The sequence below is a fragment of the Oncorhynchus tshawytscha genome, linkage group LG33 (genome assembly GCF_018296145.1).
Source record: "Oncorhynchus tshawytscha isolate Ot180627B linkage group LG33, Otsh_v2.0, whole genome shotgun sequence".
NCBI lineage: Eukaryota > Metazoa > Chordata > Actinopteri > Salmoniformes > Salmonidae > Oncorhynchus > Oncorhynchus tshawytscha.
In genome coordinates this window covers 47,157,436-47,171,816 of record NC_056461.1, presented here as the reverse complement: position 1 = coordinate 47,171,816, position 14,381 = coordinate 47,157,436, and the positions used below count along the sequence as shown (strand labels likewise).

Here is a 14,381-nt window from a genome sequence, read left to right as displayed (position 1 = left end):
AGAGGAGAAAACAAGCAGTTAACCAGTAGAGACATCCTCTCCATGGCGCTCCTCTGTGCACTGGGCACTCTGTGCACTTTATATGATGGTCGTTGATGAGGAAATAACCTGAATTACCCAAACCAATGGTTGTGTAACAGAGGCACACACACACACACACACATCTCAACAATTACTCTCTATGGAACGGTCAAGCTCTGGAGAAGGAAAGCCTGGGTTGTTATTGCTATCACGCCCCCACCCACCCACCCACCGACCAAACAACCCCTGTGGTCTGTACTCACCCTGGCCGTGCCATCTTCCTTCAGACTGATGATGTCCAAGTCGAAGTCTCTCCTCAGCCCATCTGTCTTATTGAGGACTATATGACCTGTCAGACCATCCCACTGGGCCTGCGGAGGAGAGGAGAGAGAGGGATGAGAGAGAGAGGGATGAGAGAGAGAGGGATGAGAGAGAGAGCGATAGAGGTGGAGAGAGAGGGATGAGAGAGAGGGGGATGAGACAGAGAGGGATAAGAGAGAGAGAGGGATGAGAGAGAGAGGGATGTGAGAGAGCGATAGAGGTGGAGAGAGAGAGGGATGAGAGAGAGGGATGAGAGAGAGAGGGATGAGAAAGAGCGATAGAGGTGGAGAGAGAGAGAGTGACAGAGATAGGGGAGAAAGAGCGAGACTTTCTCCCTGTATTTTATTTATTATTTAACCTTTTAAGAGGTAAGTTGACTGAGAACACATTCTCATTTACTGTAATGACCTGTGAAATAGTTATAGAGGAGAGGGGGGAGGGATGAGCCAATTGGAAGTGATGATTAGGTGGCTGTGATGGTAAATTAAATCAAAATCAAATCAAACTTTATTAGTCACATGTGCCGATGACAACAGATGTAGACCTTTACCGTGAAATTCTTATTGACCTTAACCAACAATGCAGTTCATGAAATAGAGTTAAGAAAATATTTTTTTTTTAAAACAAGAAATGTACGTAACAATAACAAGGCTATATACAGGGGGTACCGGTACAGAGTCAATGTGGAGGCTATATACAGGGGGTACCGGTACAGAGTCAATGTGGAGGCTATATACAAGTCAATGTGGGGTACCGGTACAGAGTCAATGTGGAGGCTATATACAGGGGGTACCGGTACAGAGTCAATGTGGAGGCTATATACAGACAGGGGGTACCGGTACAGAGTCAATGTGGAGGCTAGGGGGTACCGGTACAGAGTCAATGTATACAGAGTCAATGTGGAGGGGGGGTACCAGTACAGAGTCAATGTGGAAGCTATATACAGGGGGTACCGGTACAGAGTCAATGTGGAAGCTATATACAGGGGGTACCGGTACAGAGTCAGTGTGGAGGCTATATACAGGGGGTACCGGTACAGAGTCAGTGTGGAGGCTATATACAGGGGGTACCGGTACAGAGTCAGTGTGGAGGCTATATACAGGGGGTACCGGTACAGAGTCAGTGTGGAGGCTATATACAGGGGGTACCGGTACAGAGTCAGTGTGGAGGCTATATACAGGGGGTACCGGTACAGAGTCAATGTGGAGGTTATATACAGGGGGTACTGGTACAGAGTAAATGTGGAGGTTATATACAGGGGGTACCGGTACAGAGTCAATGTGGAGGCTATATACAGGGGGTACCGGTACAGAGTCAATGTGGAGGCTATATACAGGGGGTACCGGTACAGAGTTAATGTGGAGGCTATATACAGGGTGTACCGGTACAGAGTCAATGTGGAGGCTATATACAGGGTGTACCGGTACAGAGTCAATGTGGAGGCTATATACAGGGGGTACCGGTACAGAGTCAATGTGGAGGCTATATACAGGGGGTACCAGTACAGAGTCAATGTGGAGGTTATATACAGGGGTTACGGTACAGAGTCAATGTGGAGGCTATATACAGGGTGTTACGGTACAGAGTCAATGTGGAGGTTATATACAGGGTGTTACGGTACAGAGTCAATGTACAGGGGAGACTATATACAGGGTGTTACGGTACAGAGTCAATGTGGAGGCTATATACAGGGTGTTACGGTACAGAGTCAATGTGGAGGTTATATACAGGGTGTTACGGTACAGAGTCAATGTGGAGACTATATACAGGGTGTTACGGTACAGAGTCAATGTGGAGGCTATATACAGGGTGTTACGGTACAGAGTCAATGTGGAGGCTATATACAGGGTGTTACGGTACAGAGTCAATGTGGAGGCTATATACAGGGGGTACCGGTACAGAGTCAATGTGGAGGCTATATACAGGGTGTACCGGTACAGAGTCAATGTGGAGGCTATATACAGGGGGTACCGGTACAGAGTCAATGTGGAGGCTATATACAGGGGGGTACCGGTACAGAGTCAATGTGGAGGCTATATACAGGGTATTACGGTACAGAGTCAATGTGGACGCTATGTACAGGGACTACCAGTACAGAGTCAATGTGGAGGCTATATACAGGCTGTTACGGTACAGAGTCCATGTGGAGGCTATATACAGGGTATTACGGTACAGAGTCAATGTGGAGGCTATATACAGGGGGTACCGGTACAGAGTCAATGTGGAGGCTATATACAGGGTGTTACGGTACAGAGTCCATGTGGATGCTATATACAGGGTATTACGGTACAGAGTCAATGTGGAGGCTATATACAGGGGTACCGGTACAGAGTCAATGTGGAAGCTATATATAGGGGGTACCAGTACAGAGTCAATGTGGAGGCTATATACAGGGTATTACGGTACAGAGTCAATGTGGAGACTATATACAGGGTATTACGGTAAAGAGTCAATGTCAAATCAAATCAAATTTTATTTGTCACATACACATGGTTAGCAATGCAGTAATAACGAACAAGTAATCTAACTAACAATTCCAAAAAAACTACTGTCTTATACACAGTGTAAGGGGATAAAGAATATGTACATAAGGATATATGAATGAGTGATAGTACAGAGCAGCATAGGCAAGATACAGTAGATGATATCGAGTACAGTATATACATATGAGATGAGTATGTAAACCAAGTGGCATAGTTAAAGTGGCTAGTGATACATGTATTACATAAGGATGCAGTCGATGATATAGAGTACAGTATATACGTATGCATATGAGATGAATAATGTAGGGTAAGTAACATTATATAAGGTAGCATTGTTTAAAGTGGCTAGTGATATATTTACATAATTTCCCATCAATTCCCATTATTAAAGTGGCTGGAGTTGAGTCAGTGTCATTGACAGTGTGTTGGCAGCAGCCACTCAATGTTAGTGGTGGCTGTTTAACAGTCTGATGGCCTTGAGATAGAAGCTGTTTTTCAGTCTCTCGGTCCCAGCTTTGATGCACCTGTACTGACCTCGCCTTCTGGATGACAGCGGGGTGAACAGGCAGTGGCTCGGGTGGTTGATGTCCTTGATGATCTTTATGGCCTTCCTGTAGCATCGGGTGGTGTAGGTGTCCTGGAGGGCAGGTAGTTTGCCCCCGGTGATGCGTTGTGCAGACCTCACTACCCTCTGAGAGCCTTACGGTTGAGGGCGGTGCAGTTGCCATACCAGGCGGTGATACAGCCCGCCAGGATGCTCTCGATTGTGCATCTGTAGAAGTTTGTGAGTGCTTTTGGTGACAAGCCGAATTTCTTCAGCCTCCTGAGGTTGAAGAGGCGCTGCTGCGCCTTCTTCACGATGCTGTCTGTGTGAGTGGACCAATTCAGTTTGTCTGTGATGTGTATGCCGAGGAACTTAAAACTTGCTACCCTCTCCACTACTGTTCCATCGATGTGGATGGGGGGGTGTTCCCTCTGCTGTTTCCTGAAGTCCACAATCATCTCCTTAGTTTTGTTGACGTTGAGTGTGAGGTTATTTTCCTGACACCACACTCCGAGGGCCCTCATCTCCTCCCTGTAGGCCGTCTCGTCGTTGTTGGTAATCAAGCCTACCACTGTTGTGTCGTCCGCAAACTTGATGATTGAGTTGGAGGCGTGCGTGGCCACGCAGTCGTGGGTGAACAGGGAGTACAGGAGAGGGCTCAGAACGCACCCTTGTGGGGCCCCAGTGTTGAGGATCAGCGGGGAGGAGATGTTGTTGCCTACCCTCACCACCTGGGGCGGCCCGTCAGGAAGTCCAGTACCCAGTTGCACAGGGCGGGGTCGAGACCCAGGGTCTCGAGCTTGATGACGAGCTTGGAGGGTACTATGGTGTTGAATGCCGAGCTGTAGTCAATGAACAGCATTCTCACATAGGTATTCCTCTTGTCCAGATGGGTTAGGGCAGTGTGCAGTGTGGTTGAGATTGCATCGTCTGTGGACCTATTTGGGCGGTAAGCAAATTGGAGTGGGTCTAGGGTGTCAGGTAGGGTGGAGGTGATATGGTCCTTGACTAGTCTCTCAAAGCACTTCATGATGACGGATGTGAGTGCTACGGGGCGGTAGTCGTTTAGCTCAGTTACCTTAGCCTTCTTGGGAACAGGAACAATGGTGGCCCTCTTGAAGCATGTGGGAACAGCAGACTGGTATAGGGATTGATTGAATATGTCCGTAAACACACCGGCCAGCTGGTCTGCGCATGCTCTGAGGGCGCGGCTGGGGATGCCGTCTGGGCCTGCAGCCCTGCGAGGGTTAACACGTTTAAATGTCTTACTCACCTCGGCTGCAGTGAAGGAGAGACCGCATGTTTTCGTTGCAGGCCGTGTCAGTGGCACTGTATTGTCCTCAAAGCGGGCAAAAAAGTAATTTAGTCTGCCTGGGAGCAAGACATCCTGGTCCGTGACTGGGCTGGATTTCTTCCTGTAGTCCGTGATTGACTGTAGACCCTGCCACATGCCTCTTGTGTCTGAGCCGTTGAATTGAGATTTTACTTTGTCTCTGTACTGGCACTTAGCTTGTTTGATAGCCTTGCGGAGGGAATAGCTGCACTGTTTGTATTCGGTCATGTTACCAGACACCTTGCCCTGATTAAAAGCAGTGGTTCGCGCTTTCAGTTTCACACGAATGCTGCCATCAATCCACGGTTTCTGGTTAGGGAATGTTTTAATCGTTGCTATGGGAACGACATCTTCAACGCAGGTTCTAATGAACTCGCACACCGAATCAGCGTATTCGTCAATATTGTTATCTGACGCAATACGAAACATCTCCCAGTCCACGTGATGGAAGCAGTCTTGGAGTGTGGAGTCAGCTTGGTCGGACCAGCGTTGGACAGACCTCAGCGTGGGAGCCTCTTGTTTTAGTTTCTGTCTGTAGGCAGGGATCAACAAAATGGAGTCGTGGTCAGCTTTTCCGAAAGGGGGCGGGGCAGGGCCTTATATGCGTCGCGGAAGTTAGAGTAACAATGATCCAGGGTCTTTCCACCCCTGGTTGCGCAATAGATATGCTGATAAAATTTAGGGAGTCTTGTTTTCAGATTAGCCTTGTTAAAATCCCCAGCTACAATGAATGCAGCCTCCGGATAAATCGTTTCCAGTTTGCAGAGAGTTAAATAAAGTTCGTTCAGAGCCATCGATGTGTCTGCTTGGGGGGGGATATATACGGCTGTGTGGAGGCTATATACAGGGTGTACCGGTACAGAGTCAATGTGGAGGCTATATACAGGGTGTATCGGTACAGAGTCAATTTGGAGGCTATATACAGGGGGTACCGGTACAGAGTCAATGTGGAGGCTATATACAGGGTGTACCGGTACAGAGTCAATTTGGAGGCTATATACAGGGGGTACCGGTACAGAGTCAATGTGGAGGCTATATACAGGGTGTTACGGTACAGAGTCAATGTGGAGGCTATATACAGGGGGTACCGGTACAGAGTTAATGTGGAGGCTATATACAGGGTGTTACGGTACAGAGTCAATGTGGAGGCTATATACAGGGTGTTATGGTACAGAGTCAATGTGGAGGCTATATACAGGGTGTTACGGTACAGAGTCAATGTGGAGGCTATATACAGGGTGTTACGGTACAGAGTCAATGTGGAGGCCAAATCTTTTCAGTCTCCTAAGGGGAGGGTGGGTGGGTTGTCGTGCCCTCTTCATGACTGTCTTGGTGTGATTGGACCATGATAGTTTGTTTTGTGATGTGGACACCAAGGAACTTGAAACTCTCGACCCGCTCCACTTCAATCCCATCGATATTAATGGGGGCCTGTTCGGCCTGCCTTTTCCTGTAGTCCCCCGATCAGCTCCTTTGTCTTGCTCACATTGAGGGAGAGGTTGTTATCCTGACACCACACAGCCAAGTCTCTGACCTCCTCCCTATAGGCTGTCTCATCGTTGTTGTCGGTCATCAGGCCTACCACTGTTGTGTCGTAAGCAAACTTAATGATGGTGTTGGAGTCGTGCCTGGCCACGCAGTTGTGGGTGAACAGGGTAAACAGGAGGGGACTAAGCACACATCCCTGAGGGGCCCCTGTGTTGATGATCACCATGGCAGATGTGTTGATGACTATCCTTACCACCTGGGGGGCGGCCCATTAAAAAGTCCAGGATCCAGTTGCAGAGGGAGGTATTTAGTCCCAAGGTCCTTATCTTAGTGATGAGCTTTGAGGGCACTACGGTGTTGAACGCTGAGCTGTGGTCAATGAACAGGTGTTCTTTTTGTCCAGGTGGGAAAGGGAACTGTGGAGTGCGATAGAGATTGCATCATCTGTGGATCTGTTTGTGCGGTATGCAAATTGGAGTGGGACTAGGGTTTCTGGGATAATGGTGTTGATGTGAGCCATGACCAGCCTTTTAAAGCACTTCATAGCTACGGACGTGACGGGGCGGTAGTCATTTAGGCAGGTTACCTTCCCATTCTTTGGCACAGGGATGATACTATGGTGATCTGTTTAAAACATGTTGGTATTACAGGCTCGGCCAGGGAGAGGTTGAAAATGTCAGTGAAGACACTTGCCAGTTGGTCAGCACATACTTTGAGTACAAGTCCTGGTAATCCGTCTGGCCCCGTGGCTTTCTGAATGTTTATAATGGTCTTGCTCACATCGGAGAGCGTTGATCACATAGTCGTCCGGAACAGCTGGTGCTCTCATGCATGCTTCATTGTTGCTTGCATTGAAGTGAGCATAATACCAACCGGGTGTTGTTTCAGTAGTCATGAAATCAGACCTTCGTGTCAGACTTGATTGTGTGTTTTGAGGATAATTGTCACCTACGCTTCTCAGCTTCCGCTCACAGACAGGTGTGCCTGACATTCTCCTGTAGAATCCTCTGATACAGAGCAGAATTCATGGTTCCTTCTATTAAGGCATCCAGGTCCTGAGGCAGTAAACTATCACACTACCACCACCGTTGGTATGAGGTTCTTACTGTAAAAATGTTTTTTTTTTTGTAGTTTTGGAACCGTTCAAAAAAGTCTCTTCAAATAGTCTTGATGAATCATCCAATGAGTCAACTTTTTTTTTTTTTGGACGACATTGGTCCCATTATGTCTGGCGAAAACATAACAGTTTTCTCACAGACATTAGAACTCCATAGCTGCTGCTTAAAAAGATACCTATACAATGTCTGATTCGTTATCGTTAACCAATCACTGCCCTTCTTCGTGAGGCTTTAAAAAAAAAGAAGGGAAAAGCTCCCTGGTCTTTGAAGTTGAATCTGTGTTTGAAATTGAAATGATTAAATTGGATCTTACAGATGTATGTATGGAGGACAAGGAAAGTAATTCAAAAATCATTAATTCACACAGTGAGTGAGTCAGTGTTACTACATGATTCCATATGTGCTATTTTACAGTTTTGATGTCTTCACTTTTATTCTACAATGTAGGAAAGATAAAGAAAAACCCTTGAATGAGTTTTGACTGGTTCTGTATACTGAGGGTATGCAGGGACGACCAGGGGATATTTTTTGAGAGAGACAGAGACACAGAGAGAGAGAGAGAGAGAGACAGACAGAGAGACAGAGAGACAGACAGACAGACAGACAGACAGAGAGACAGAGACACAGAGACACAGAGAGACAGAGACAGACAGACAGACAGACAGACAGACAGACAGACAGACAGACAGACAGACAGACAGACAGACAGACAGACAGACAGACAGAGACACAGAGAGACAGAGAGACAGACAGAGACACAGAGACACAGAGACACAGACAGAGAGACAGAGACACAGAGAGACAGAGAGACAGAGAGACAGAGAGACAGATAGACAGAGAGACAGAGAGACAGACAGAGAGACAGAGACACAGAGAGACAGAGAGACAGACAGACAGACAGACAGACAGACAGACAAAGAGACAGAGACACAGAGAGACAGACAGACAGAGAGACAGAGAGACAGACAGAGACACACAGAGACAGAGAGACAGAGACACAGAGACACAGAGAGACAGACAGAGACACAGAGACACAGAGACACAGAGAGACAGACAGACAGACAGAGAGACAGAGACACAGAGAGACAGAGACACAGAGAGACAGATAGACAGAGAGACAGAGAGACAGACAGAGAGACAGAGAGACAGATAGACAGACAGACAGACAGACAGACAGACAGACAGACAGACAGACAGACAGACAGACAGACAGACAGACAAAGAGACAGAGACACAGAGAGACAGACAGACAGAGAGACAGAGAGACAGACAGACACACACAGAGACAGAGAGACAGAGACACAGAGACACAGAGAGACAGACAGACAGGAGCTCCCAAGTGGCACAGCGGTCTAAGGCACTGCATTTCAGTGCTAGAGTTGGCACTACAGACCCTGGTTTGATTCCAGGCTGTATCACAACCGGCCGTGATTGTGAGTCCCATAGGGTGGCGCACAATTGTCCCAGTGTCGTCCGGGATTGGCTGGGGGAGGCCGTCACTGTAACTTAAATAAAATAAATAATAATAAATCAAAAAAGAGAGGCTTTTGGAGGGCTGGACACATACTATCCCCACCCCCTCTATCCACTCTGTCCTCCGCTCTCTCCGTTCCAGGCAAATCATCACAAGTGGATTTAAGACTTAAAAGATCAGAGCGCTCCTCGTGCATCAAAGGACTCATTTCTGTTAGTATGCAGGCAGGCGGGGAATATATATATTTTTAAACGCATAAATCCATATTTCTTGGGAGGTTGAGATGGTAAACTGTTGAGATGGGAGAAGAAATGTAGAATAAAGGCACTTCAGAACGTAGCCTTTAGAGGTGTTTCTGAAAAGTGGTATTTTTAAATTAACATCTCAAAAAGAAAAGCTTGACAGCTCTACAAAATAGAAATGTGATTTATATTTAGGCCAGGATTCAGGACTCTCATCTTTGAATAAACTCACAAAGGGACAGGATTTGTATCTCTGTTGTAACGAATGATTCTTCATGACACACCTAAAGCCTGATTCACACCAATGTGCTAACTGTATACAATATGGGTTATTTGGGTAAATATTGGACAGAACACACGCTAAGTTCCTTTGACAGAACCAAATTGGGTTGCGTGTATAACATGGGATTAATTGAACCATCAGTTCGGTTAATTTAACCATCATGCTGGGTTAACCAAGCATCTAATCTAATCTAATCCTTAGGTTATTTTCAGAAGGCGTGATTTATTAGGGGGCGTGGCTTTCAGATAGATCATATTGGCCACCCGTGATCGCAATTGCCCTTCCTGTTCATCATGTTACATACTTCTTTTTGGCGTTTTTTTTTTTGCATTCTAGAAAATGTAAATGATTTATTACAAAATATAATAAGTTGGACCACTTAATACAATGACACACACACACACACACACACACACACACACACACACACACACACACACACACACACACACACACACACACACACACACACACACACACAAGGTGTGACCACCATTTGCCTCATGCAGTGTGACACATCTCCTTCAAATAGAGTTGATCAGGCTGTTGATTGTGGCCTGTGGAATGTTGTCCCACTCCTCTTCAATGGCTGTGCTGCATATTGGCGGGAACTGGAACACACTGTCGTACACCTCGATCCAGAGCATCCCAAACATGCAGAATGGTTGATTCATAAGTGAAGAATATTTTCCTCATCAAGTTGAGTACAATGCCGAAGTGCAGTCAGGTCGAAACCCTGTTATCTTATATTTATTAAGGATCAAGGCAGCAGCTACTCTTCCTGAGGTTTATTATGGATCCCCATTAGTTCCTGCCAAGGCAGCAGCTACTCTTCCTGGGGTTTATTATGGATCCCCATTAGTTCCTGCCAAGGCAGCAGCTACTCTTCCTGGGGTTTATTATGGATCCCCATTAGTTCCTGTCAAGGCAGCAGCTACTCTTCCTGGGGTTTATTATGGATCCCCATTAGTTCCTGCCAAGGCAGCAGCTACTCTTCCTGGGGTTTATTATGGATCCCCATTAGTTCCTGCCAAGGCAGCAGCTAATCTTCCTGGGGTTTATTATGGATCCCTATTAGTTCCTACCAAGGCAGCAGCTACTCTTCCTGGGGTTTATTATGGATCCCCATTAGTTCCTGCCAAGGCAGCAGCTACTCTTCCTGGGGTTTATTATGGATCCCCATTAGTTCCTGTCAAGGCAGCAGCTACTCTTCCCGGGGTTTATTATGGATCCCCATTAGTTCCTGCCAAGGCAGCAGCTACTCTTCCTGTGGTTTATTATGGATCCCCATTAGTTCCTGCCAAGGCAGCAGCTACTCTTCCTGGGGTTTATTATGGATCCCCATTAGTTCCTGCCAAGGCAGAAGCTACTCTTCCTGGGGTTTATTATGGATCCCCATTAGTTCCTGTCAAGGCAGCAGCTACTCTTCCTGGGGTTTATTACGGATCCCCATTAGTTCCTGCCAAGGCAGCAGCTACTCTTCCTGGGGTTTATTATGGATCCCCATTAGTTCCTGTCAAGGCAGCAGCTACTCTTCCTGGGGTTTATTATGGATCCCCATTAGTTCCTGCCAAGGTAGCAGCTACTCTTCCTGGGGTTTATTATGGATCCCCATTAGTTCCTGTCAAGGTAGCAGCTACTCTTCGTGGGGTTTATTATAGATCCCCATTAGTTCCTGCCAAGGCAGCAGCTACTCTTCCTGGGGTTTATTATGGATCCCCATTAGTTCCTGCCAAGGCAGCAGCTAATCTTCCTGGGGTTTATTATGGATCCCCATTAGTTCCTACCAAGGCAGCAGCTAATCTTCCTGGGGTTTATTATGGATCCCCATTAGTTCCTACCAAGGCAGCAGCTACTCTTCCTGGGGTTTATTATGGATCCCCATTAGTTCCTGCCAAGGTAGCAGCTACTCTTCCTGGGGTTTATTATGGATCCCCATTAGTTCCTGCCAAGGCAGCAGCTACTCTTCCTGGGGTTTATTATGGATCCCCATTAGTTCCTGTCAAGGCAGCAGCTACTCTTCCTGGGGTTTATTATGGATCCCCATTAGTTCCTGTCAAGGCAGCAGCTACTCTTCCTGGGGTTTATTATGGATCCCCATTAGTTCCTGTCAAGGCAGCAGCTACTCTTCCTGGGGTTTATTATGGATCCCCATTAGTTCCTGTCAAGGCAGCAGCTACTCTTCCTGGGGTTTATTATGGATCCCCATTAGTTCCTGTCAAGGCAGCAACTACTCTTCCTGGGGTTTATTGTGGATCCCCATTAGTTCCTGTCAAGGCAGCAGCTACTCTTCCTGGGGTTTATTATGGATCCCCATTAGTTCCACACATTTAGTGTGTTCCCTCATACCACTCCTCCACTATCACATATCTACAATACAACATCTATGTGTATGTGTGCATAGAGTGCGCATGTTATCCTGTTTGTCTCTTCACAGTCCCTGCTGTTCCGTAAGGTGTATTTTATATATTTTTTTCCATCTGATTCTACTGCTTGCATCAGTTACGTTATGTGGAATAGAGTTCCATGTAGTCATGGCTTTATGTAGTACTGTGCACCTCCCATAGTCTGTTCTGGACTTGGGGACTGTGAAGAGACCTCTGGTGGCATGTCTTGTGGGGTCATCATGGGTGTCTGAGCGGTGAGCTAGTAGTTTAAACAGACAGCTCGGTTTATTCAGCATGTCAACACTTCTTACAAATACAAGTAGTGATGAAGTCAATCTCTCCTCCACTTTGAGCTGTGAGAGATTGACATGCATGCCATCAATAGTAGCTCCGCATGTACATTTAAGCTGTGCTGCCCTGATCTGAGCCAATTGTAATTTTCGTAAATGCCTCTTTATGGCACGTGACCACACGACTGAGTCCAGGTGCGACAAAACTAGAGCCTGTAGGACCTGCCTTGTTGATAGTGTTGTTAAGAAGGCAGAGCAGCTCTTTATTATGGACAAACATGTTTTGACCATGACTGTTTACTATCCATAGCGACAGACAGAGCTCTCATTCCATTCCCATAGCGACAGACAGAGCTCTCATTCCATTCCCATAGCGACAGACAGAGCTCTCATTCCATTCCCATAGCGACAGACAGAGCTCTCATTCCATTCCCATAGCGACAGACAGAGCTCTCATTCCATTCCCATAGCAACAGACAGAGCTTTCATTCCATTCCCATAGCGACAGACAGAGCTCTCATTCCATTCCCATAGCGACAGACAGAGCTCTCATTCCATTCCCATAGCGACAGACAGAGCTCTCATTCCATTCCCATAGCGACAGACAGAGCTCTCATTCCATTCCCATAGCGACAGACAGCTCTCATTCCATTCCCATAGCGACAGACAGCTCTCAATCCATTCCCATAGCGACAGACAGAGCTCTCATTCCATTAACATAGCGACAGACAGAGCTCTCATTCCATTCCCATAGCGACAGACAGAGCTCTCAATCCATTCCCATATTTTGCTCTTTCACTATGAAGCCTGGTGAAAAAAAATTACTGAGAAGCTCAGCTTATTAGTGATGGACGTGGTGAGTTATGACAATCAGAAATCAGGCATTGCCAAACGGGCATTTTCCTACTTTTTCATGCAACAGACCACGTAGGCCTACTTTCTGTGTGTGGTCTGCCTCAATGTTATCAGGAAAGAGAAAGCGGACATGCTTGTCGCTCACACGGAGCACTCTAAACAAAAGACAATGACATTTTTGTTGTTGTTTGTTGACAAATAAAATGTTTCCGGACCTCTTTGAAGAGGTTCATGAAGCGAGGTCCAAAGCGCCAGGGTTTGTGTCGGTGACACTGCAGGGAGCTGACCGTCATCTGAGTGGCTCGCTGTGACGCCACGGCAACCATGAACACCGCGTCATACATCAACGCCGCCTCCGTCTGGAACCAGGAACACATGGAGGAGAGAGGTTAAAACATTACATTATTTAGGATAGTTAAGGTTAGTTACATAAATTATTTAGGATAGTTACATTAATTATTTAGGGTAGTTACATTAATTATTTAGGGTAGTTAACATTAGTTACATTAATTATTTAGGTTAGTTAAGGTTAGTTACATTAATTATTTAGGTTAGTTAAAGTTAGTTACATTAATTATTTAGGTTAGTTATATTAATTATTTAGGTTAGTTACATTAATTATTTAGGTTAGTTATATTAATTATTTAGGTTAGTTACATTAATTATTTAGGTTAGTTAATGTTAGTTACATTAATTATTTAGGTTAGTTAAGGTTAGTTACATTAATTATTTAGGTTAGTTATATTAATTATTTAGGTTAGTTACATTAATTATTTAGGTTAGTTAACGTTAGTTACATTAATTATTTAGGTTAGTTAAGGTTAGTTACATTAATTATTTAGGTTAGTTAAGGTTAGTTACATTAATTATTTAGGTTAGTTACATTAATGATGTAGGATAGTTAAGGTTAGTTACATTAATTATTTAGGTTACTAACATTAATTATTTAGGTTAGTTACATTAATTATTTAGGATAGTTACATTAATTATTTAGGTTAGTTAAGGTTAGTTACATTAATTATTTAGGTTAGTTACATTAATTATTTAGGATAGTTACATTAATTATTTAGGTTAGTTAAGGTTAGTTACATTACGTTAATTATTTAGGTTAGTTACATTAATTATTTAGGTTAGTTAAGGTTAGTTACATTCATTATTTAGGTTAGTTACATTAATTATTTAGGTTACTAACATTAATTATTTAGGTTAGTTACATTAATTATTTAGGATAGTTACATTAATTATTTAGGTTAGTTAAGGTTAGTTACATTAATTATTTAGGTTAGTTACATTAATTATTTAGGATAGTTACATTAATTATTTAGGTTAGTTAAGGTTAGTTACATTAATTATTTAGGTTAGTTACATTAATTATTTAGGATAGTTACATTAATTATTTAGGTTAGTTAAGGTTAGTTACATTACGTTAATTATTTAGGTTAGTTACATTAATTATTTAGGTTAGTTAAGGTTAGTTACATTCATTATTTAGGTTAGTTAACGTTAGTTACATTAATTATTTAGGTTAGTTACATTAATTAT

The 14,381-nt window shown here is 44.6% G+C and overlaps 1 protein-coding gene across 5 annotated transcripts in view; it reads right to left on the bottom strand.

The window, feature by feature from the left end:
* The window catches only part of grik1a (glutamate receptor, ionotropic, kainate 1a), a 122,435-nt gene that overhangs the window by 46,664 nt on the left and 61,390 nt on the right, over positions 1–14,381 (bottom strand). For all 5 annotated transcript variants that reach the window (XR_006080664.1, XM_042311154.1, XM_042311152.1 and 2 more), the window contains exons 8-9: positions 13,055–13,198; positions 285–392 (exon numbers count right to left, since the gene is read on the bottom strand). Coding sequence is in view for 4 of the 5 variants with exons in the window: in XM_042311154.1 (XP_042167088.1) it covers positions 285–392; positions 13,055–13,198 (252 nt within the window). In the remaining variant the exon portion in view is untranslated. The remainder of the gene's footprint in view (positions 1–284; positions 393–13,054; positions 13,199–14,381) is intronic.